Raw genomic sequence first — 25523 nt, forward strand, 5'->3', positions numbered from 1 at the left:
TATAAACAACATGGCTGCCCGAAGACAGAAATCTGGATTGTCTGCATCAAGTTCGGAGTCTCCAACCGACGCAGCAAACTCAGTAGATGATGACTTGTAAGTAAAAAGTGACACGATAGTTACTAATTTCCTTTGTAGCGTTCTAAGTGTGATTGTAGTCTATCTTTGTGCATTGTGGTTTTCAGTAGTTTCTGATCATTGATTTAAGGACACCACAGTGAATATAATGTCTTTTTGTGTGATGCTGTGTGTAATATTAGTCGCATTGTCTGGATACTTTTCTAAAGTTGCATGGAATGCTGTACTATTGACCTAATGTTGTCCCTAGCATTTCAAAACTCGTCGCAATGTTGGTCCTCTATACTCTCTACCTCTCCATGCCATCATGCCTGTATAAAGGCAGAAAAAAATTAACTGCACTGAATGTGAAGCTGAGCACCTTATGTACATGTTTCAAAAGTTGTGTAGTTCATGATTAATAATAATTTATTATTTATTATTTGTTAGTTGAAAGTCAGAAAACTGGAACACTAGAATTATTTCTGGAGTCTTACAGACTTTCCAAACCCCAAGAGGCAAAAATCTCGAGATTCTAAACCTAGAGCTGGGAAAAGTAATGAGAAGTGGGAAAAAGATGGGAATAAGAAGTCACATATCATTTTAAAGCTGGTGCAGTAAACATCAAATTCATCGTCTTCGTCGCTATTAGCGTGCACACGTTTTTTTTAGATTGAGTTAGCTATCTAAGCTTGGAAACCAACCCTCAAATTACATGTAGAAATCAGTTGTCACCTCATCAGAGTGAGAGATTGGTTGTGAAATTGTGACTGACGACATAGTCGTGTTACTAACTTGAAAAGTCTGGTTTCATCGTGTAAAAAGGTAAAAAGGCCACTGAGGCTTTAGAAAACTAAATCCAAGCCCTAGGATTTCAAATGCCATGGAAAACAATTTTTCAGTTCTGTGGCCATAAATAAGAGGACACCATCCTTAACAATTTTCTGGTTCTGTAAAACTTCACTGGAACCCACCTCCTAAATGTTTTTAATCTTTTGAAGTCACATATCTTTTTCTTGGCACTGGAAGCCATTAACCAATAAATGTTCAATGCAGTTTAGGAACAATTGATTCAAGATGGTCAGACAATATAACATTGATAGATGCTAAACAATGTTTTAGTTTTGTTTATAAGCTGAGTCATCGTAACCAGAGAATTTCTCTGCAAGTTAATTTGTAAAGAGTTTCATTGGCTCGTGGTTTTGTGGTTTGCTTGTGTCTCCTGATCTTTGTTGTGATTGGTCACTAATTAATAAACATCCCTCCACTGAATTAATTAATTTAGGTGTCAAGGTTTTCTGAGTCTGACAATAAAGTAAGGAAAAATTTTTGACAATCAGAAAATTGGTAATTTGTTTTGCAGTGAAAAAAAGTTGGCCTATTCAGACAAATCTGTATGGAGCCCAAGACCTTATACAATATTTAAGCTGCTCTTGTCAGCGAGGTTCTGCTCTGCCTTTCTTAGCAACATATCTGACTGTGATGAAACATTCAATTACTGGGAACCGGTAAGTACAAAATTTAATGGCAATTTTCTGATGCACACAACACTGGGCTGTAACTAAGATTTTAAGTTGTCCTGTATATGTTGTAGTTAATTTTTTATCTCGGGTAATTTTTTACTTTTTCCTGTGTTTTAACTTAATTAACATACATTACCATTCCCCAAAACAAAAGAAAAAGGAAAATTACCTGAGATAAAAAATTAGCTACAACATAATATTTCACAGGACAAATACATTTTTAGGTTATTTTTTAACCTAGTTTATTTTTTCCCTTTTGTTCTAACCAGCTTATTTTTAAACCTAACTTAAACCTTAGCTATGTTAGTAATCTCATTACTCATCAGTTTGTTTCCTATCTTTCATTTTTTCCCTTTTGTTCTAACCAGCTTATTTTTAAACCTAACTTAAACCTTAGCTATGTTAGTAATCTTATTACTCATCAGTTTGTTTCCTATCTTTCATTTTCTTGTTCTCCATGCTCCCATCCTGTTCTCTGTCAAAGTAACATCTACAGTTTAGTAAATCACAGCATTTGAGAAGCCAACAAATTTACCGTTCTTAAGTATGATTATTCTAAATGACAATTTCACAGTAAAAAAAACTCAATACAGTCAACTCCCGTTATTGGGGACACCCTTGGGACCGCAGTTTAGTGTCTGTAATAGCGAGAGTCCATAATAATGGGGTTGGAGAAAAAATTCATCGCTATTGGAGGAATTGCATTTATTCACATTTGTACATTGTCTCCAGAGCCAACTGCAGTGCAGTTTTTCGCACAAAGAGAGCATCAGAACTTTGTTTAAAAACAAGAAAAATGGTTATAGAAAAAATCTTACGTCTCACTTTCGTTTACAACAACCGTCACTGAAAAATGTGTAGTACGCAAAAGCCATAAAGTACCATTCTAGAAAAACCAAGTTATGTACATTAAGTACGTCATGACTGTTTTTTGCAAGTAAGTACAGTGGTTTCATAAAAGGATCATGTTAAACAGGAATTAGAATGTTCACTTTTCAATTAAAGTTACAGAGACAAAGAGAAGAAGAGGAAGAAATATTTATAATCGGAGATAATTCTGCCAAAATGTCGAAAGATGCTGATTGATGTCCGTTTAAACGAGAGTGAGAACAATAAAATTGTGCTGTCGGGACTGAGGAAGGTGTCCGTAAGTCGATAACAGTGAGAGTCCGTAATAGCAGGAGTTTGTTTCAGTGAAATGTCTGTAATTATCACTGAGGATTTAGCAGCCGTCTGTGTTATTGGGGTGTCCATAATAGCGAGGTGTCCACAAGGTGAGAATTGACTGTATTCTGACAAGCATTCCAACCTCTTTCCACATGTGTGTCCTTTATGGAACTTTCACCTTTTAGAGCAATCTGTTATTATTAATTTTTTACCCCTTTCCAGTGTTCAATCTAGGCCGCGTTTTTGCATCATGGACACGGATATATTCTATTCTGACGCAAAATGAAATTATTGTGGATTCAAACTGGTGCAAAAAAAGAAGTTACCTTGTATGTACAAGTACTTCGAACGTAGTGGTAATAATAAAAGTACATTATTTGCAAAATAGGTGAGCTTACAAGCCCAAAATGAATGTGCAAAATGACTGTCATTTCAGGCTACCTACGTACGAGTAGTTTTTGGGTCAGGCGTTCCATGCAATTCCAGGAGAGACTGGAACGTACACTTTGACCTTCTACACATGTTTCTTTGCGGATTGAATAGTCTTTAATAATAATAGTCTTTATCCAATCAAAGGATAAAAATACATATCCTAAGTTACAGAGGAAATGTATTAAAAGATACACGATAAAATACAATAGTAATATAAGAAGAAAAATACTATACTAAATTATATTTAAAAGTAAGTCTATTTACAAAAGTTTCCTTGTATCTCTCCGTTTTTATCTGAGGAAGGTGACACCTTCTCCTACGAAATTATGTACTAATTCTTTTTCTTTGGGAATGATCGCACCTAGCATATGATTATTAATAGCTCTTTTGAAAGCAGATTTATCTTGCTGTTCTAAAAGATTAAAGATGCTGACTGTTTGAGAGGTAAAATGACGCTTATGGCACCTGTCTAAAAAAAGCTGTATAACATTTAAATCAGAATCAGAAGCACCATACACAGCGAGACCATATGTGAGAATAGGAAGAACTAGGGTTTTAAACAAGTGATCTATTTTCCTCTGGCTAAAGAGTTCCTTTTGTAGAGTTCTGAGAATGTGAAGACACTTATTAGCTTTTGTAAGCTTGAGTCTGACATGCTCGCTAAATTTAGAATTAGGCTGAAAAGTCAGTCCGAGCAATACAAGGCTATCACATTGAGGAATGTTATTGATGGGAGCGTACTGATGGCGTGCACCGCTACTTTCCTTCTTTCTAAATATCAGTTCTTTACACTTGCTCGGATTACACAGCATCTGATCAATACACTTCATCTGTTCGTTTTGTTCTTTTGTTCTTGTTTCATTATGAAACGACAACAAAAGCTAAGTTTATTTTTTACACTCAAGAAATTGGCAGTTGAACCTGAAAAGCATGAAGATGGGCTGGATAAGGATGGCGGTGAAGCTGCTGGAGAAGTCAGTTTGATAATGTCAGTTGTTCAGAATTATAATAGTTTGACCCAGACCATTACTGAAATGACCCAATTTAAAATGCCAATTGTGGGACATACATGTATAACCCATTTTGACTGCCTTTCTCTGCAAGTCAAAAACATTATATTGTCACATTATTTTTCATAATTGTAATGATTATTAATAACAGTTGCTTTTTGAACACTCTTATTATCCCCAGATGCACTTCTTAATGTTTGGTTCTGGCTTTCAAACTTGGGAGTATTCACCAAAGTATGCGATCAGATCCTATGCATACTTGCTTTTACACACTCTTCCTGGAAAAGCACAGATTGGAGTATTTGAAGCTAATAAAGTAAGACAATTTATTAATTTACTGACATGTATCTTTTGACAGTCATTATGTTCTCCTTGTATAAAGTGTTTGTTGTAATGGACTACATTATACATATTACATGATAATTACTGGTATTGTTTTTCTAATAATGGTCAAATATCATTGCTATCATTGAATGATAAGAAGAATTTACTTTTAGAATATAGTAGATTCTCCTAATCAAGGGTAGATCTGCCTCCCTATTAAATGTCTTGCGCTGTCAAAGTTGCATTGTATTTTCAGAAGATGCCTAATACAAATTGTACTTACAGTTCTCAAACCTCTTGCAGTATGAGGTTCTTCAAGGGTGGATGCAGAAAATTCAGAAAGGGGTGGCCCGGGACACTTGCCAGCTAAATCAATACTATGTCCACTCAGCCAACCCTTACACGTAAATGGCCATGAACCTTTTTCATGGGCTGTGTAAAAGACAGATCTTTACAATTCATGGAAAATTTATGTCCTTGAACCAAGGCCATGAAATTGACAATAAAATTGCAAAATTCATGACCATGAAAAAAGATTCATGAATTTTTCCTGTTTAAAAACTCATGTTGGTACTGAGCTATGGTATGGTATTTTAATAGGGTGCTGCTGTGTTTTTCTTTTATCGCAGTTGTTGGTGTTTTACTTCCTACGCTTTGTTCTGTCGATAGTCTGTGCCGCTTGTGAGACCTACTTCTACAGGTACAGCTGTACTTTTATACCTAACCTCTTATCATGCAGATGGCAGGCACATGTACATGTATATACATGTAATGTCTTGAATGGTTATTTTTCTCAGTAGACGACTTAGTTTAGTTCTTACTCTGTCAATGGCATGCTTAGCATCTGGGCAAGTCATGCATTAATTAGCAATTAATGAATGAAGCTGAGTAGGATATGAAGAATTAAGCTGATCGGGGAGGGTGTTATCCACCGAGGCAGAAGGCTGTGGTGGATAACACCCTTCGAGATGCACAAGCTTGGTGAACGAACCGGGCAAGTGTGGCAAGACAATAGCCATAGTGTATGAACTCACGAAAAGAACTCAGGAGAAACTGTTCGCCGATTGGGCACAATAATACAAAGCATTTTTTTGTGCCCAATCAGGAGCTGGCATCTGCTTGAATTTTTGGAAATAGTTCGGTGAGAGTCGGTACCCATGGGCTCTTTCACCCGTACATGGAAACTTTTGTCCCGCCTTTTCTCCTGACCCAACTGACTGCCCCTGGGTCTCTGAAGATGACGAAAGCCGAATTCATTAATTGCTTTATTATTCATTCAAATAATTCCTAGTTTAAAAACATAGCTAAAACATGCTCACCTGCATCAATGTTAAGTTTATCTTTGATAGTGTACATTTAGGTTTGTCCAGCTCCACAAAATATTCTCCAAATAGCAGATGTCGCCCTCCGAGTTGTCTTCTTGCTGTTTTTGCTATAGTTTTAGCCTTTATTTCACCTAGTTCCAGCTGTAGTTCTTACTCTTGAAACGAGTGAAGTGTCTGCCATTTTAGTTTCACAACGAAAACAACTCAACTCAACCTCGTCCCCAGGTCTGCTCAGTTAACGATGCATTAACCTGTAGAAGGCTGCATTTTTGACGCCATTTCCTCCTTAAACACAGAATCTTTCCAAATTTGGTCATTGTTAACTGGCTATGGTAAATAATGCATGTGCTTTTAGTCAATCAGAATTGGAGAGATATTTTGAATGAATAATAATTTTTGTTTATAATTGTTGCACATTATACATCGTGCAATGTACATGTACATGCCATGCTAGCCATCACTATCAGTAAACATTATCGACTATTCTTTAGTTGCATAGTTTGTTACAAACATCAGTTTTAACCATGGGAAGTTTCCATTTTGATAGTCAAGTGATGTTTTTTTTTATCAGAAATAAAAATAAGTTAAGTACTGTAGTGCTGTACAGTATGTGTATTAAGTCACTGGTCCCTTGTGGACATTTTTAGGGGCATAATGAGGCAGTTTGGTAACCATGTGGCAAGAATTGCAGCTGTCTTTATGATTTTTAGCACAGGAATGTTTATATCTGCAGCTGGTAGGTTATGGTGGAAACCTTGGTTATGCATGTATCTTATAAAAACTTTCAAAAATGTACACTACAGATTAAAAGGTTATATTTGTTGATTTTTGATGCAATAAATTCTGTCAGTAGGTGTGGTTTCTGTCCTTAAAAGTTTCTGACCAATCTATAGCACAGTTTAATAACTATATCTTCAAACAGTATTTATTTAATAAAATGAAGGTGTGAAATAAAGGCTGTAGATCAATAATGATCAAATCAAAGGTTCTCCTTTCATTTCACAAACATATGTAAGGCACAGTTGAAGGAGAATCGAAGTTATCTAGAGTCACTAAAGCCTTTTTTGCATGGCACTTAAGCTGCCAATATTGTTTCTAATGAGTTCCATTTTGTTGACTTTATCCATTATGAAGGCGGTGCCATGATTTCTTGCATGAGTTTTATTTTGCCTTTTCATCTTGCATGAACCCACTATCTTGTTCAACTGAACTATGGTACTGTGTTCATCATTGTTTTAAAAGAACATTTATTCATTGAGTGACTATCCATCGGAAAGGATGTGTTACAGAAAAAAAAAGTTAAAAAAAACAAAAACGAAACAAAACTGTATTGTGGGCTGTGTTTGCATGAATGTGTTTTGATTTAATGTTCTCTCTTGTGTAGTGTTTATTAACCCTTTAAGCCCCAGTATCCACATACAAGTTCTCCAAACTGATCTCCATACATTTCCTTAAAGAATGAGTTGAGAGAATTTGATAAAAGATCAAGGCATTTTTTCTTGGGTGATCACTCTATTAATTCTCATAACTTATCTGTTGACAGTGTGTGGATATTGTTAGGAGAAAATTGATCTTGGTCACTATTGGCACTTAAAGAGTTAAACTGTTCATGAAGCTGTGAATTATTGTTGTTTGTAGCATTTCTTCCAAGCACATTTGCAATGTACATGGTTCTTCTATCTTATGGTGGATGGTTTGCAGGAAATTATGTCGTAAGTCACATTTCACATTTCATCTGCATAATGAATTGATTCCTTGGTATTATTCATCATTAGTAAAATCCAACTAGTGGTGTATTATCAAAGCTACATTCTGATTGGTTGAGCTTCTACTAGGTTATGTTATAGCCCAATAGCAGCGAAAAGTGCTGACTTTGAAAACTAAAACAATGGCGGCTGAATCGCGTTTTGCTAGCTAAAATTGTTTTGTCTCGATATTTTCGACCAACTAGTTGGATTTTACTAAAACAATTTATGGCCTCTGAGGCAATAGCCCCTTCGGGCTCGACGATTAATTGTTAAATATTCAGGGCTCAAGAGGCTGCAATGTACTCACTGATCCAATGTAACTTTCCATGCCTTTGGGTCACTGAAACAACATCTTAGTACCTGAACAGTACAGGGAACTTTAGATTAATAGACTAGAGCTTCAAGCCTATACACTGTATTGATGTCACAGACAGAAGAGTTTTACCATAAATCTAAATGAACTATGTACAATAATTAATTTCTAAAAAGAAAAGTTTTCAAACGTTGCTTCAAATGTTGATACAATTAGGTAAACTGTTCCAGACTTTTGGTACATAATATAAAAATGAGTGGTAGCCATAAGTCACGGTATTAACAGGAGGAACTTGTAAAAGCAACCCATTAGATGAGCGGAGTAAATAAGCCGGTTGATATTTGGCAAGTAGTGAAGACAAATTGTAAGGAGCTAAGTCATTTAAAATTTTAAATGTAGTGATAAATGTACTGCTTAAATAAAACTGTTGAGTAACCTGTCGTGTACCCAGTGTAAAATAGGTGAGCTCTTCTTTTATATAAGTTAATGGTGATGACAGTCATTGTCAATGAAATGTTAAAGGAGAGTAATTTCACGCAAGTAGTGTATGAGCATTTGAACAAGGTAGTGTTAGTGGTGAAAAAGTCCATAAGCCCATAGACCCCTTTTTAATAATAAATTTTACAGTGTACAAAGGCATTCAGTCAAACCATATGTTTCACACACAGAGAGCTGTTAAATCACTTACTTTTGAGTGGTACTGTACATGTAGGTCTATATAAAATTATTGGATGGAAATGTAACTTTAATACAAGATTGTTGATGCCAAAATATCCAGAAATTATAGAAGAAGCCAGTACTTTGATTTAAGTTCAGTTGAGCTAACATTTGGATGCCTAAAAGTTTTGTCAAGGTAAAAAATTTATTCTCTGTGCACAAGAACTTACTTGATAATTGTAATATGAACTCACTGATGAATGTGATTTGAAGTTATTGTTTTCCTGTTTTAGGTTGCAGTGTTGGCAACAGCTGCGGGAGCCATTATTGGTTGGCCATTTAGTGCAGTTCTTGGGTGGGTATGCTTGTATTGGTAAATTTTAGCCAGCAGAGTGTACTACAGTCTACATAAAATACTGCAGATCAGGTTTGTTGCTTCGAGGAGGTGAATGTACCCATCATTCCCATCATCTACTGTAGGCTTAACTTGATTGACACAATAACATAACTTGACATCTTTATGATGCAAATTCTTGAATTTCTGGGCAGAATTATAAGAAATGTTATAAAATTTATTGATACAATCATTAAAAATAACACTGTTTTGTTTTTACAGAAAATCTGCAAATTTTATTAAACATGGCTGTCAAAATTCAATTGCCATGGTAACGTCAAGGATGACATGCAAGTCAGGATAGATTTTAGGAGAAGTCGCAAAATTTGGCGGTCATAGGTTGAAGGGTTTATAGCTAATTCAACTTTTTAGTGGGGGGGGGGGGGGGGGGGTCTCAAAAACCCCCTAGTCTGATTAGGGGACTTACTTCACAGCTGTTTGCTTCTCTCCACCGAAAGTAAGTGGAGAGAAACAAAATTCAAGAATAATAAAAAGACCCTTTAACTAACAATAACAATTTATAGCAACAATAAGCTACGGTTGACTGCCGATAACTTGAACCTTCTAGGAAAATTAAAAAAAGTTAGAGTTATCAGGAGTTGGAAGCAAATAATCAGAAATGAGCAAATAAGCAAATTCATGGGGAGCGAATGTAATTAAGGATGGATGGACACAGAATTTGAACTGGAGTGACAAATACGTAAAGACAAAGAATTGACATGGTTGTTTTGAAATAAATTCAATGTCTCGTACTTCAGTACACGGTTTCTTTGGACTTGTCGTGGGCTCAAAACATGGTTCGAGTTATTTAACAATTAATGAATGAGGCTGAGTATCTTATGAAGAATTATGGAGAGCAGATGTTGCCCTGCAAGTTGTCTTCTTGCTGTTCTTGCCATGTTTTTAGCTATTTTTTCGCCTAGTTCTTACTCTTGAAACGAGTGAAATGTCCGCCATTTTTCAAGTTCACAACCAAAACAACTCAACCTCGTCCCCAGGTCTTCTAGGTTAACCTGCAAGAACGCTGCATTTTTGGCGTCATTTCCTCGTTAAACACAAAATTCTTCCAAATTTGGTCATCAGTAACTGGTTATGGTGAATTAAAGGTGTGCTTTTAGCCAATCAGAATCGGGGAAATATTTTGAATGAATAATAACAAGGGTTAAATTATAGAAATGATCTGAAGGGAAACAAAAATTACTTCAAGTTACCAGGAGGTTTGAGCTAGCGAGGGTTCGAGTTATTGGGAGTCGACTGTACCTCATACGTTTTAAAAAATATTCATAGTCTAATAGTTTTGGTAGTCTAATGTGAGCCAAAAGCATAAAACTATGTGCAGTTCGCCAAAACATTATATATGTCACATGCAATCTGAAGTTGTAAAAACTTAAATCATAAACTCTTCATTATTAAGTAATCTATTTCTAAGACATAATTATGTTCATTGCAGATTACCCATTGCCTGGGATATCTTGATCAGACAAACGAAATATATGTATTTTGTACAGTTATGTCTCATAGCACTGATAGCCATTTTGGTAAGTTTACATTCCTGTAAAAGTTTACATTCCTGTGAAAATTTGTGACATTTTTGCTAATCAGGAGAATAATTTTCTTTTCTCAGGGGCCACTAGCCTATATAGACTCTCATTTCTATGGCAGGACTGTTATTGCGCCATTGAATATAGTGTTGTACAATGTGTTTGGTAAAGGAGGTCCAAGTCTTTACGGTAAGAACTCAATGATATCTTTCCTTGGTTAACTTATTACGAACCAATTTAAAAGCCAGCTGCACTTGGCTGGCTAACTCAATTGATTAAAGCACTGCACTGCTATTGGAGAGGGGGCGTGTGTTGCCTAGCGTTAACACCTCGAACTCCCGATCTGGAGGTCTGGGGTTCAAGCCTCGCCCGTCGCGTTGTTTCCTTAGACAAGAAACTTTACTTCACTTTCAGGGGCCCCCAACGGAATATAGTTCAAAACCACTTAAACATAGCATTGTTAAACGTATTTTAGTATTAAGACGGTAGATAAAGACATATTTTTATCCCCTAAAAATTTTTCATCTGTACGGATTTCCTAGCTGAAAGTCTAGAGATCTGAAAATTGTAGGGATCGAAACTTACCTTTTGGAAAATTTCAGCCAGAAATAAGGCTCCCGAAAATTCTAGGTGGGCTTTTTAGGGTAAAAATCCGTTAAAAATGGGCAATTATACTATTTTTTAGATGTTCGAAAATCCTAGGAGAGGTAGGCAAGCAAGAAATTTTAGAAAAAAATGTTCCGAAAATTCTAGATGTCAAATCGTCTTCCGAAAGGATATTTTCCGAAAATTGACGTTGGGAGCTCCTGTACTTTGTCTCTATTCACCCAGGTGTATAAATTGGTTACCGGGTAACCCTGCAGTGGACTATTAACATCCCGTACAGGGGAGAGTAGCAGTACTCCTAAGCATGCTTCATGCTAAGGAAACCGGGATAAGCATACAGCTGCTTGGTCTTTTGGCTCGTGTGCGCCTGACCTTTACCTTATTAGTATTGTAGAGGTCAGGGTTCGAATCCCGGCAAGCCTGAATGTTTTTAGGCTTTCTTTTTGTAACTTCTTTATATGCGATGTATGATCTTCTTTGCAATTAATTCATTGATACATTGTTTATTAGTTTAATGAATTACCATGACGAAAATTCCAACTGATTTCAACTTCTTTTACCCACCCAGTCTACTTACATTTGACTGGTCACTCTATAGGATACAAAAGTTACATGTAGAACCATCCTGTACAGTCAGCATAGCCTGCGAGCAAGCTCTCCATTTGGAGGAGTCGGGAGAAGTCACGCGAGAGCAGCACGCGAAGGGACACGCGAGTGCGAGGGGGGTGGAAAGAAGGGAGAGCTTTCCTTTCCTCTATATCGCGCGTCTTCGCTGCTTGCTCGTGCGTTCTCGCGCAGCTAGCTTCGCTTGCTTGAGAGCCTGCTCGCAGGCTACAGTCAGCATAGTAAACAGTACTATATATTATCTTTCATTTGATTACTCCTTAGGATACGTTATTCTTATCTGTACCATGTTGGTGGTTGTAATGTTTTTTCGTGTTTTTATTTTACCTCCCAGGTGTAGAACCATGGACATTTTACTTCCTAAATGGTTTTTTAAACTTTAATATTGTGTTTCCTATGGCTCTGCTCGCTCTGCCTGTTTGTGTAAGTACATGATAAATGTTACTGCTAAATTCATTTAAAACTTCAAGTCTGCACAGTTACAAAAGCTAAGCCAATGCAACTTTCCATTTGATCCTCTGGTGCCTAGGTCACGCTAATAAAGGGTCACGCCCATTTTCTGCAATCACGTGCTTTGAAAACACGTGACCACAGAGCGCCATACATGTACACGTAATCACACCTTGTTTTGCAGAAAAGATTGTATCAAAATACCGGTTTCCCGTCTCATAATGTTAACCTAAGCGAAAAAAACTTTGATGCAGCATGTTTGTTAAGATTTTCCAAGTTTCTGCCATCAAGGAAATGGGTAAATTAGGTAAAGTTGTCAAGTTTTTTCAAATTCGAGCTTGCGTGTGCGTTCTCTGCATACAGCAATTTCGAGAAAGGTTGTTGGAAAAAGTGCACGCGACAATCCCAAAATGTCTTGTGGGTGGAAGAAAGAAATTTGAAAGAATGGCACGAAGGGCCATGGACGTATGTTTGCGAGTGCTAAATGAAGCGACAAAAGTAGGCTCGACAGCTTGAGTCTCAGGAACAGTGTATTGATCATCTCCCATATTACCTTTCGGGACTGTCGCGTGCACATTTTTCCCAACAACCTTTCAATTAAAAAGGAAAGTTTGTCTCAGATTATTTAACTGTGCTTGTCTCTTCAAAATATGTTTGTTTATGAAACAAGATACTTTGCTCTTCGCACATCCCAATGTCCTTTTCCAGCGAAGTGACGTGGCTCATTAAATATATTCAGAGAAAAAGCGCGACAATCCCGTGCAGATAGCCAGCCGGAGGAATATAATCGTGAACGCGTTGTTCATCAGCCTCACCTTAAATCAAGGCCTGAAAAAGACTTAGGACTTAAGGGGTGGGGAGGGGAGGGGAGGGGTAGGCGTAGAACATTGGAAAATTGTGCGCACTTCTGGAAAAATCCTGGCTACGCCCCTGGTACAAGAGTTAAGCCATGGGTAGGTGCTTTAATCCTTGTTTCCATATAATCGTTTAGATTGTTTCAAGTCCGGAGTCGTCTCAAAATGTGTTCAGACGATGAGGAGAATCATATTGAAACACCTCCGATGCTATGTGGGACGATCCTTGGGCTCAGTTGTTCAAAGACCAATTAGCGCTAATCTGGGGCAGAATTTTAATCTGGGTTTCTTTTTCTCTGGTTTAAACGCATTCTGTCGGAGTGGTTTCTCCAATTCTTTGTAGAGCATCCATTGAACAATATGTACACAAAAATAATTAATACTTAAAGGTAATTTGCTTTTAAAGCTTTCATATCGCACTTACCCTCGGTTATCATAACAGCTTTGAACAACCCAGCCCAGGATATGACTGAAGTCTAGATACTGAATGGTTCTCATACAATCATTTTGATTGTCTCGATCGACCCAGCCATGCCAAAAACTTAATCGAGTAATGTGCGAAAACTTTCAGACGTTTAAAATGTCGCCTAGTAACTTAAAAGTTAATACTGTATTATGTTTTTTTGCAACAGGCTTTTGTCAAGTTTATAATTGCGCAAACGCAGGAAAAGAAGTGTAAGTGATTAACAAAGATATAAAAAGCGTTGTGGGTAACGTACAAAGGCAAACCTATAGCCTGCCACTAACCTGCGAACAAGCTCTCCATTTCGAGCAAACCAGGACAACGCGGGAGCGAGCGGCCCCACCTCTTGCTCCACGCGCGTGTCTTCTCCCAATATTTCTCACATAGGGAGCTTGGTCATAGGCTACCAGACCTGTTACATGGGTGCCATCCAAGTCTGTAAGACAGAGGTAAAGGAGTTGGTTTCTAAGAAATCGGTGGTACTGTGCCCGTGGGGTAGTGTAAAACAGAAATTTGACGGTAGAATTCGGTTACCATACCGTCAAATCATCTCTCCCCCAGCCATCTTCGATCCTTCTTTTCCTGCTTGAGCACCTCACTCGTCTCCAGTACCCTCGCATTGATACCACTCTTCCTGCTTTGGTTCGAAATAGCCTGTAGAGGAGCGGTCAGGCAAGTGTAGATGGGGAATCACTGAATGACGTCATTCAAACGATTGAAAACATACTGAGTAATACCCACATCGCAGCACAGTAGGTAACTTTAATGTTTGTTAGCAACACCTCGGACCACCCTGAAATCCCGGGAAAAAAGCAGACTATGGTCGTAAGGCGGGGTTTCACTTTATCGGATGTTTTGTTAAATAAATTAGCCACCGTACATCGGTTCAGTAGTTCCAATCCCTCGTCATAGCAAGTCAAAGGTCTTCGGCGTAAGCGTTGTGTATTCACTTCATTGAAAAACAAAAAAAAAAGCTTCCTAGTTGCAAACATGAATGATAACCTATGCAAAATCGATATGCATTAGGAAGTGTACCCTGGTTATTATACAAATAAGACTATTAAAGAAGTTACACGTGTTTTCCTTTATCCCTCCACTCGAGTCCCCGATAGTGACAAGACTGGCGTTCCATCCTCCTCCCCCCCCCCCCCAAAAAAAAGAAAATACCAAGAAAGACAGGGTGATCCTCCTTGTTTCTACTTTCGGCTGGTCTTAAACTTGTCCCAGGACAGAGTGATCCCCATACCTTATTACTATATCATCGATAACAATCATATTTGTTTTCAAGTCATTAAACTCGAATTAAGCTTCAGTCGTAATCAAAAATGTTCCTTGCACTTAGTTGTTATTCTTCTATCCCCCCTCCCCCCTCCTCCTCCTCCACAGAACACAGATGAGTCTATCTTGCCCTCCTGGGGTTGCCCGCAAGTAAAGATTTTGTTTTGCCCGTGCAAAAAATCCTTTATTTGCCAATGTTGTTCAATCAAGCTGGCAGAATATTGGCTCTGTTCCCTCAAATTCATCTTGGTCCATAAAAACGCACGCCAGCTATCTTGGCCTGGCGCTTGGTTAATAAAAAATATGAATTTCCTTAAAATAACGTGACTAGCCTTCTTTGTTTTATCATCTTTCTCTGTTTAGTCCCCTCTTCAGTATTACCAATCTGGTTAGCATTATCTGGAATGTACATCTGGATTTTAATATTCTTTACCCGACCTCATAAGGTAAGAAAAAAAAACTATTTTACAGCTTCGAGAAAACTGTCATGTACATCCATATCTAGATCTATAAGGTGGGAGATTCTTGCCAGGAGAGTTCGAAGCTGCCATAAAAATAAATGAGCCAAACTTGAGTGAAGGGATACTAAGGCGTTCCTTTGCCGAATGAACCCCCACCAAATTCTGATCTGTTAAAAAACAAACTAGCTGTTGGGTGACCTGTTGCGACCTGTTGAAATATCACGTACAAATCATGCTATTATTTGTTCATACTACTAACCGCAAAAGGTTTGTAATTTTCACATGTAGGTATTTCAAATTAAGCTGAAATACCACTGCTCTAAGCCAATCAATTTGCAGAAATTTCTCATGTAGTAGTATACTAATTTTTCTGGTAGGAAAAGTAAAAGAAAGCTACCAGTCGTCCTCGTCTTTGAATCTAGAGGGGTTCTCTATTATTGGTGAGAGCTGGATAACGACTGATGGGAATAGGAAGACAAATTTGAAGCTTTCTGGCTGTGTTAAAAACAAAAGGTTAATACAATAATGTATTGCTAAGTAATGACACAAGTTTATTTTAATTGATTTATTTTGTGTTATATTTCTGGCCTAGGAGGAGAGATTTTTATTTCCTATTTATCCCTTCGTCTGTGCGTATGGCGCTGTGACACTCACAGAAACACAAGTACGTTAATTGTTATTGTTCCATTCCTGTTGACTTTATAATGTTTTTATCTGTCGCGAAAGTAAGCTCTGTCGGTAGAGCGCTGGTGTTACACGCCGAATTGCATCATGGCACTGTTTTGGGGACGCCGCTTTTATTGGCTATTACAAGATTGCGCGGGAAGCTGGACCAAAATTCGTTCCCTTAAACAATTCCACAGTCTATCTTATTCGACGACACAACACCGACTCAGTGTATGGGCAAGTTCAAAATGGACAATCAGCACTTTTTATAGTTATTTTTGTGTTGAAACTGAAACTGAAACACGTAAGAGAAGCGATAATTCTGAAGGCCAGATGCAAAATACAAGGAGATTCTTTTACACTCCAGTCATTGCTTGTCATTATATCAATTTATTTCTTTCTAGTCAAAAGAAATTTTGCAAAAAAGGGATAATTGTTGTCATCGGCAATGCTACGCAACATGAAGGTGAAGTCAGAGAAATAAGCGTGACCAGTTGTGTCGAAAAGTATATTTTTCTCGATGTCAGATGTCAGTCTTTCTTCGACGCTAGTCATCAGCGTGCTATATGAGGTGAAGGTGAAGCGTAACTTGTTGCGCCAGATAGATAAGCATCATCTTGTAAGTCGAAAGTTTTTTTCTTCGATGTAAGAAATCACGCTCTATTTTCTTCGACAAAGCAGGCTGCATTTCATGCTTATATGAAATAGCAAGCCGATAAAATCGCAAGTGAAAACAGACATAACAAAAACTGTGATAGCGTTCTCCCTCTGGAGAGCTATTTTTTGTATCTGTGACTTTTTAAAACTTTCATACTGTTTTCTTAATTTTAACTCTTATACTGTTTTTTTTTTTCGCAGAAACTTTTTCATTTCCTGTTCTTCAGTAACATGAGGCAGCATTACGCCGCCTCTTCAACCTGGTTTGCAGTTTTCGTCAGCGTTCTTTTTTCTTTGTTGTCTCTTTCGCGATCTAGCGCTCTTTATTATGGTTAGTATTAACTCTCTTTTGCAAGGTTCATTGAATAGCTTTAATAAGTTCCGTTATGAGAGAAAAAAAGAAAAGAAGTACAGATTAAACAATAGTACAATGTGAAGGTAATGCATAGAAAGATTCTTCTGAGTGGTCACTTCCAGATAGAATTTCATCCACAGAGCTAAAAAGTAGAATCATATTGCACACAACAACGAAAACTACAACGGGACATTAAAGCTGAATGTACTGGACAGTAGTTTACATTTGATTTGCCATGCTAGAGTCAAAAGTAAAACCTCTATGATTAACAGTACGATAGAAAAGTACTATTCGGTAACACCTTAGGATTTTGTTCTTGTGCTCAAAAATCAGAGCCAACTTGAACAGCATAACAAACATTTCCACGGGAGAGTATTGCTGGATAGCCATCATTTGATTGGTCACACCAAAGAATTCCGTCCCCGTACTCAAAAGTAGAACCGCCTGATTTGCTCTCTCTTGAATGGTCACACTTTAGGATTTCCTCCTGGATCACACTCCTAGTTTAGACCTTTCTTATACTGCATAAAAAAACATTTCTACCGGAAAGTACTTCGAGTTCGTAATTTTCTGCGTATTTACTAGCTACATAATGAACTCAAATTTTCCCACAGTGCATCCGGCCCCTCCCGTTCATTTATACAGACAGCGCATTCGCCTGTTTTCCCTGAAAATCAGTCATGTCAGTCTTGGACCCTTCATCAAAACATATCGGTAGTATATTAAACATCAAATTGTGACCAAACAGTTACCTTATAGGACGAAGCAGGTATTCAACCTACGTGCTCTGTGCCAAACTTTGGTAGCTTTTTGGTAGATCCGAGCCGTGTCTTAATGGTGTATAACCGCCTAATGTTCTGTGCGAACCTCGTTCCAAGGGTTAAGAGAAAATCCTGAAATCGAGGCCCGTTTGTTTGCCTGCGTTGACGTGCGCTTTCCCCTCTCAGCCACCGTTTTATTGGCGTAAGAGATATATTTAGTTTTTTCTTAACGTGTAAGTTTATTTGAGGTGATTCCGATTTGTCAACTCTTGGTGGGTGTAAAACATGCTTCTAACTGTTTGCTGTTGCTTCCTTTGTTACGTTCATTTAGAACTCGTCGCTTTGCAACGTACAGAAGTGTTAGAGAGTTGAATAACGTGAACGAACGAGAACCTTGATATCCTGAATGAACGAAATTAACGCACTCGTGTTTTCCTTCAGTTCTTGGCACTAAGGATATTCTGTATGGCTAGCTTGAACTGAAGAAATTAACGCGACTTGAATTTTGTGGAGAATTAATTTCCTAACATAAAGAGTAATTTAAGTGAATCTTTTCTGTTAAAAGAGACTAAATGTTAGTTTATTTTCCTAGGTTACCATGCTCCACTGGACTTGTATGTAGAGCTGAACCACATGTCATCAACATTAGAACATCCCTTCCCTGCTAACAAGCGAATTAACTTGTGTGTTGGCAAGGAATGGTACCGATATCCAAGCAGCTTCTTTTTACCCTCAGAAAGGTAATACTTAAAGTTTAAGTTAAAATATGCTTCTCTCTGGCATCATTTTTTGGGAAACGTGAAGAAAGGATGGGACAAAGTGATACTTACCCTGAATGCCAGAGGTTTTTCATACGCGGTTTCTGGTTTCGGTTAAGTCTTTCGTGTCTTCGGCCTTCGGCCGAAAACGTTTCTGCTTGCAGTCGACGAAGCTCCTCGTCGCACGCGGGAAAAACCACTGGTACACATGGTAAGAGATACCAGGTAAGGAGTATAATCCCAAGCAACAGTTAATCTTGAATAAGCATTGCCTTCAATCTCTTTGGTGACGACTGTAATACTTAAGACAAACTGGAAACAATAGTTATGAAAAATGCTGGGAGGCAAAGAAGGTTTATCAAAATAAATTCCATAAAATAGCGACTTAGTTAAGGCAATAGTCTTTTGATGTGTTTGCCGTATATTCGAAGAATGAACCCGTCATCTTTATTTGGATCGAGTTAAGACCATTACGTTACTAAGGCTCTTTGTTGTCGGAAGTTGTAAAGGAACATTTATATAACAAGGTTATTTTATTTTGTACCTTTGTGTGTCAGTGTGGATGACGAAATCATGTTAAATGCCGTATAAATTCCCAAACAGTGAAGTGACGACTTTGCGACGCGCGCCCGAGTCTCTTTCCCAGGTTTCTCTCTCTTCCTCCCTGGGAACGAGTTGACACGTTTAAACGAGTTCATATGAACTCCTAGGTGCTTCGAGGGTAAACAAGCAATTTACCTTTTTTTTTTTTTTTTACAACGAGGTTGCTCGTGCTCAAACAGACCACCCAGGCTCCTTGACCCTTAAAATGTAATTTAATTTCGTTTGTTTTATATTATTCCCCTTAGCTGTGGAGCCACGCATTATTTCACCTAATCCAGTTTGGACCAAGAATGTGCTTAAACGCCTTTAATTACTGCGCGAGTCACAAAATCGTGAACCTTTGATTCAGTTTTGATATTTAAAATCGCAATAACGTTAAACAGGAGTTTATCACATAGACTCCTGCGTTAAAGGAAAACAAACCTCAGTCAAAACCACGAACTAATTTTCTCACGCCCGATTGGCTTTTTTCTTGCATCACATTAATTTTTCAGAAATATTTCCAGCGTTCACGGTTTAATGAGTTTCTTGGTGAAAGATGCGGTTACGGAGCTAACTCTCTTTGAAGGACATTTTGTAGGGAAATTAGCACAATTTGAAATGAGCACCATGAGTATTTACAGTAATGTGTGAAGCAGTGGTTTTAAGTATTTAAAATTGTTTGTTTGTTGTTGTTTTTTTGCGTAATGATAAGTTCATAGTTTTATTATTAATGATTCATAGTCCAAGGTTCTTCAAGGTTTAGCCCTCACTCATAGTTCCTGCTTTTTCGAGTAGTGTTGTCTGTTTCTCGGATTTGTTTAACTTGAATGTCGATCCTTAAAGTAGGCTTTCTTGACAATTAAAGCTGACCTTGGGTTTTACCAACGCAAGGATTCGTGTTTTGGATGTCTAGTCCTGCCATGCAGTTTCACCTCTAGCATTTTATTGGTTCTAAAGTACTTGCCATTAACGACTACGCAGGTATATTGTTCCTTGATTTGTTAAGCTACAGGATATAGAGTAGCATGCTCTCATAGTCAGCTAACCCAAACATGTCTGCAATTTAGCTACGTGTGTTTAGTTCGTTATTAATTGGCTTGGTAGCAGAGCTAAAGTAGTAGCTTTGAAGACATCCGTTTCCAGAAGAATAAAAGTAACCATTGTACTGACTCTTGTAGATTTCCTTAGCAAGAGCTCTTAAATGGTGAAGAACAGTTTTGAAGACATCTTTAACTATCAGGGGGGGGGGGGGGGTAAACATTGAACAACTTTTGATTATGAACTTTTTATTTAGAAACAAAATAAGGAATAAGTGATGTAGCGTGTTAATTTATGAAGATGACCTGACGTAAAGAGAAAATGGAAGTGGGTTAGCGAAGCGTCAAGTTATTGCGAGTTTTGAGTTACCGAAGATTCAAGCCGCAGAAAGTCAACCGTACCCTCTGTTTATTTATATTTTTTTGCTCCAAATTTTGTTGCCAACAGAAAGAAGAAGTCGTTACGTCACGTTGCCATGGTAGCAAAATTTTTGGATGACAACAAACCGATAAATTCACTTAAAAGTCTATTCGCACTATTTCAAACTTTACCGATCTTATTCAATTTCATTTAATTTGATAAATTTTGGTGAAATTTTCTTTGGGACCGTATCTATCGTTATCTAAGTTTAGAAAAAGAAAGCGACAATTTTTGTGTTGTGTTGACCTACTCCATAAAGCGGGCTCGTGAAATTAGTAAGTTTCACGTCGTAGTGGTGCAACGACGGCAAAGAAATGTACAAAAAAGCGTGACGCACGTGCAAAGTTGTTGTTTGTTAACATAAACATATTATTTTTTGCCGTTCTCCTTGCCGTCGCCGTCGTCTTTGATTTTGTTGTCATCCAGAACTACTGCTACCATGGTAAGATGACATCACACTTCTCATGTCTATTACCAGAGCTTCATACTGATTACCACGTTTTATATGATTTATGCTAGGTGGTACCTCCAATTTATTCGCTCCGAATTCCGTGGCCAGTTGCCAAAGCCTTACAACAACGCACCTAACGCCACTAAAATAATCCCGACGCAGATGAACGACATGAACGAAGAAGAGCCCTCAAGATATGTAAGTAAAGGTGTGATAAGTGAGTTATTGGTCACGGTAAGTTAGTGGTGGTAGTAACTGCATGCGTAAGTAAGTGGTCGAAGTGTTGGTGGCGATAATATGTGATGATTATGATGACGATGATGATGATGATGATGATGATGATGGCGGCGGTGTTGGAATGTTTTAGGGATTATGCTTGACGAAAAAGTAAAATCAAACGAAAAGAAAGCTTTGGAGAAAAAAATGAGTGCAAAAGAAAGACCAGGTTTGAATTCTTATGGCGCACTTGTTTGTGCAACGTTGATTTCTCCCTCTGTATGTTGTTTTTAAAAGGTGTAGGCGCGCTGTTTTTAAAAGGTGTAATTTATCCGTTGTCGTCATGCATTGATACCTGAGAAGAAAAAGAATGAATATCAAGGTTTCTAATGCCCTGATTTTTAACAACTTTTCCTCATTGTTGCCCTAAGAAATGTGAGGGGAAATGTTACGAGAATAAGCTTTTTCATCTTCAGCCATTGATCTTCAGTCTCAACATTTGATGATTAACAAAGTTGCAGTGACTGTTCAACAAATTTTCGACAAAGGTTTTATGCTATGTAGAGTTATAAAATAGACCATTTTTAAATGTTAAAACATTTCGAACGTTGTTGAATAATTACAAGAGAGGTGGTCTCTATTCCGTTGAACAAGTTTATTTTTCTAACTGCCTGGTGTAATACTACAACACGGGACAAAAGTCCTTGGGACATTAATGCATTATTCATAATTTTCTGTAATTTCTTGGCGTCTTCATAAAACAGTGCACCTTTTCGTAATTTTCTTGCAGTTCTCCCTCTCCCCACCCTACACGCGTCCAACGGTGCTTGTGGAATGGGGGAAGGGTTGGGCATATGTGAACTGAAAAAAGCCCCACAAATGCAAAAGTGTCCTAAGACTTGTCCATGGTTGTAGTGTTATCATTGAAAGCGAGTCTCATGGGGCTCTTTGTTCTTTTTAAGATTTCTGTTACAAAGTGCGATTTCCTTGTGGATCTAGAGACAGGCAGAGAAACTGAAAGAGAACCAGACTTCGCCAAACGAACAAAAGAGTGGGAGGTTCTACTAAAAAAGCCGTTTCTGGACGCTGAGAGGTTAGTAATGTGACATGTTCTTTAAACCCGTGAGTTTTTAAGGTTTACGTTGTGGAGAACATGAAGATAGAAGTGCAAAGCTTTGTCTTTTCAAGTCTGTTTTAGACGCAGAATCTAACCAAACCTCTCCTCACATACCATTTTATTATCGCTACTCCTACCCTCAGGAACTCCTCTTCACAAGGAAACGTTTGCCCTTTTTGCTTGAGTGTTCTGGTGACCAGTTAATCCCTTTCCCCACCCTTATCAAAGAGTTTACCCTTTCTCCCCTCCCATAAGGTTCTCTTTTGGGATCAATTTAGATTTCTGGGAAAATGCCCACCTACCCCTCCCCTAAGCCAACATTAACGCTTACTTCTCGTTTGGGGCAAAATGTTGGCTTAGGGGAGGGGTAGGTGCGCAGTTTTCCTGAAACCTAAATTGATCCCCCTTTTGTTCTAGAATTTTGAAAGACTGTTTGTTGTGTTTTCAGATCTCACCGTGTCTTCAGGGCATTTTATATCCCGTTCGTTTCCTACCGCCACACAACGTATTTAAACTACGTCTTACTAAGATCACTGCGCAAGACGAGCGCAAAGTCAAAGAAAGGAAAAGATAAAGAGGAAAGTGCAAGTTAACGAAAAAGAAAATCATAGTAACCGAACTTTAGGAATGGATGATTGAAAAAAATTGTACAGTACTATGTTTAGACGCGAGAGAGTTGAAAAAATCAGAGAAATCTGCTGCTGTTTGTATTTTTGCCGTGGTAAATTGGTTTAATCTAGTTTACAAGACTTGGGTCGCTTTCCGTTCAGCCCAATATTCCCGAAATTTCGGTGTAAAATCAATTGTTACGTACCATTTCAGGTTAGTCCGACCGCCTGGAATATTTGAGAGCACCTATGAAAGGTCTTCTTTCACCGGTCAGGCCGAAATTCTCCTTCCATTTGAAAAATTATTGTCCCAGTAACACTCTTCTGTACCCCTCTTATAAGGACAATAATCAAACGCGCGGTGGCTTGGGTCGTGTCTGTGCAACGGGAATTTACCGTTCCACTGGGCACGTGGGATTTTCTGAAATTCAAACCGAAATTTTTCTTGAATGAAAAGCGCCCCAATTTTTTTCTCCCTTCCTCCCTCCCTTTCATTTGAAACCAACTCTTTCACTTGAAGGATTAACAGTGCGACCGGAAACCACTGCTAAGTAACTTTCAGGTAACACTTATCCGTTAGTTAGAACTACGTTGTACAGAGTAATAAAGACAGCTACCGGAAAGTACTGCTCTGAATGGTTACACGCAGCTTGAAAAGCTAGAAGCACCTTGCGCATTCACTGTGGATTTCGTTTGAATGGTCACGATTTAGAATTAATCCACAGAATCTAATGACAGGACAACTTATAACATTAACATAAACAACGAAAACAACAATAACGTCGTAAAGTACAAAAGTTTATCAGAGGCACCTTTTCAAATATGATTGAGTACCAACGCAGTTTTTGTCTTTAATATGTTCATTCTGTAGCTATAACTCTTTTCATATTTTCGTCATATATAATATATTATTATGCAGTCGCATTTACGCAACTATCGTCTCAACGTAAATAACTATTTTTAATACTTTAATGTTTTAATAAATAAAATATCCTCAAAACTTTGTGGGAAATCTTGCTATTTTCTTGGAAAATTATTCTTCGTAAACTAGTCATAAACCATTTATAATTATTAGTAATATTAAAATTCTATTGGTATTCTATCTTAAATCCTGCGATTTGATTGGCTGAAATAGCCGCTATTTGTCAATTCTGCATTGAAAGAAACTGGACAAAAGCCACATGTTTCGTTAGGACCGAAATACTTTATGTACAAATTCTAACCTAAACTAAAAAGACGAGAGATTTACCATCGACCACGAGTTCACTGTATATGCATGGAGTCGAGCGATGAATTGATAGCTTAATGCATGCAACAATCCTCTAGGGTCTATTGAGTCCTAGGAATCCAATTGAAATAGGCCATTTTCACGATGACGGCATTTGACTACAAATACCAGAATTCATTTCGTTTTTGCTTTCTTATTTAAATTTGCCAATCCCGCTGAGAATTAAAGAACACTGGCCTTAATTTGCACAAGAAAACAACACTCCAAAGGATTCTGGTAGTTGTAGTAAAATGACATCATAGTGCAATAGTCCAGTTTCGAATAAAAAATTACCGCTGAATACAAACATTAACGGCACATTTATACAGGGTTAGCCTCGACGTAAAGTAAAATATTCAGAAATTCCGTCAAGTAAGTGTTTGAAATTTGAATATACACAATAGACAGAGTAATAAACAAGTCTTTTTCTGGTTGGAATTTGTGAATATATTACCTCAGATGGAGGCTAAGCCTGTAAAAAATGCGTCTTCACTTCTTTAATTCAGTGGTCCTAGCCAACTCGAAACTGGACTATTGTCCTATTGAAAATGGAGGGCCACTGGACCCCAACCCCTACACCACAATGTTATGCTCTATGTTTTACCATTCAAACTCCACTATGTGCTCCGTGACATTAAAGCGGCACTCCTCTTTGCCTATTCCATAATGAACTTTAAAGTTCTTGCAGCGTATTTTCTCTTCGCGGAAAGTGCAGCAGTAACCATTGTTCTTCAAGTCCGCCTCGGTGATGCCGACAAACAATTTCATTTCCGTGTTGTTCAGAAAGCAAACGACTAGATCTGTCTCTTTAAACCTTCTCTGTACGTACTCAAATGTTTCCTGATGGTGTACTAAACCCTGTTTAGCCGATTTGGATACCACCAGATTGTGCGCATGTGGACCCACGCATTCTCCGCATTCTTTAATTTTCTTGTGATCCTCGAGTGACAGCAGGCTTACCTTACTCGTGGAGGCGAGGTTCTGTAGGCTATTTTTCTGCGCCTGTGCAATGATGTCTTGCTGCCATTTGGAGAAGTCGTTCCCGAGTTTCATTTTGCGCGCGTTTTCCAACTTGTTTGAGAACACGACAGAGAACCGTTCTAGTATTTGTACTAGATCTTCTAGTTGGTAGAACTGTGCTTCTTTATATACCTGGAAAGGTAAAGAAGAAAAGCTGAAGTGTCAACCACACCATCCTCGGGTCACGGGGCAAACGACAGCAGTCATTAAAGTGAATAAGAGGAATCGTCCCCAATCCTCGTTTAAATGATTTTCGGCAGGGGAAGATGATTGAATGCGAGTCATGCGGTACTTTGTGGGAAGAGACGCAGATACCTAACCTCGTCCCCAGGGCCCTTTTCCCTGGCTTTGGAGGTGGAAAGCGCCCTGGGGACGAG

General features: G+C 38.1%; 2 protein-coding genes across 2 annotated transcripts in view; one reads left to right on the top strand and one right to left on the bottom strand.

The window, feature by feature from the left end:
* Positions 1–23864, top strand: LOC140950020 (alpha-1,2-mannosyltransferase ALG9-like). The gene is made up of 18 exons (XM_073399179.1): positions 1–96; positions 1421–1565; positions 4371–4505; positions 5143–5213; positions 6486–6574; positions 7477–7550; positions 8850–8911; positions 10401–10488; positions 10575–10680; positions 12056–12144; positions 13658–13700; positions 15130–15212; positions 15820–15891; positions 16752–16881; positions 18259–18406; positions 20987–21116; positions 22097–22227; positions 22700–23864. The coding sequence occupies exons 1-18, from the start codon at positions 11–13 to the stop codon at positions 22842–22844; spliced, it is 1827 nt and encodes a 608-aa protein (XP_073255280.1). The 5' UTR covers positions 1–10; the 3' UTR covers positions 22845–23864.
* The window catches only part of LOC140950022 (BTB/POZ domain-containing protein KCTD7-like), an 18115-nt gene continuing 16264 nt past the window's right edge, over positions 23673–25523 (bottom strand). The window contains exon 4 of the mRNA XM_073399180.1: positions 23673–25278. Within this exon, the coding sequence (XP_073255281.1) occupies positions 24727–25278 (552 nt within the window). The 3' untranslated portion in view covers positions 23673–24726. The remainder of the gene's footprint in view (positions 25279–25523) is intronic.

Source organism: Porites lutea, chromosome 10 (assembly GCF_958299795.1).
Source record: "Porites lutea chromosome 10, jaPorLute2.1, whole genome shotgun sequence".
In the NCBI taxonomy this organism is placed as follows: Eukaryota; Metazoa; Cnidaria; class Anthozoa; order Scleractinia; family Poritidae; genus Porites; species Porites lutea.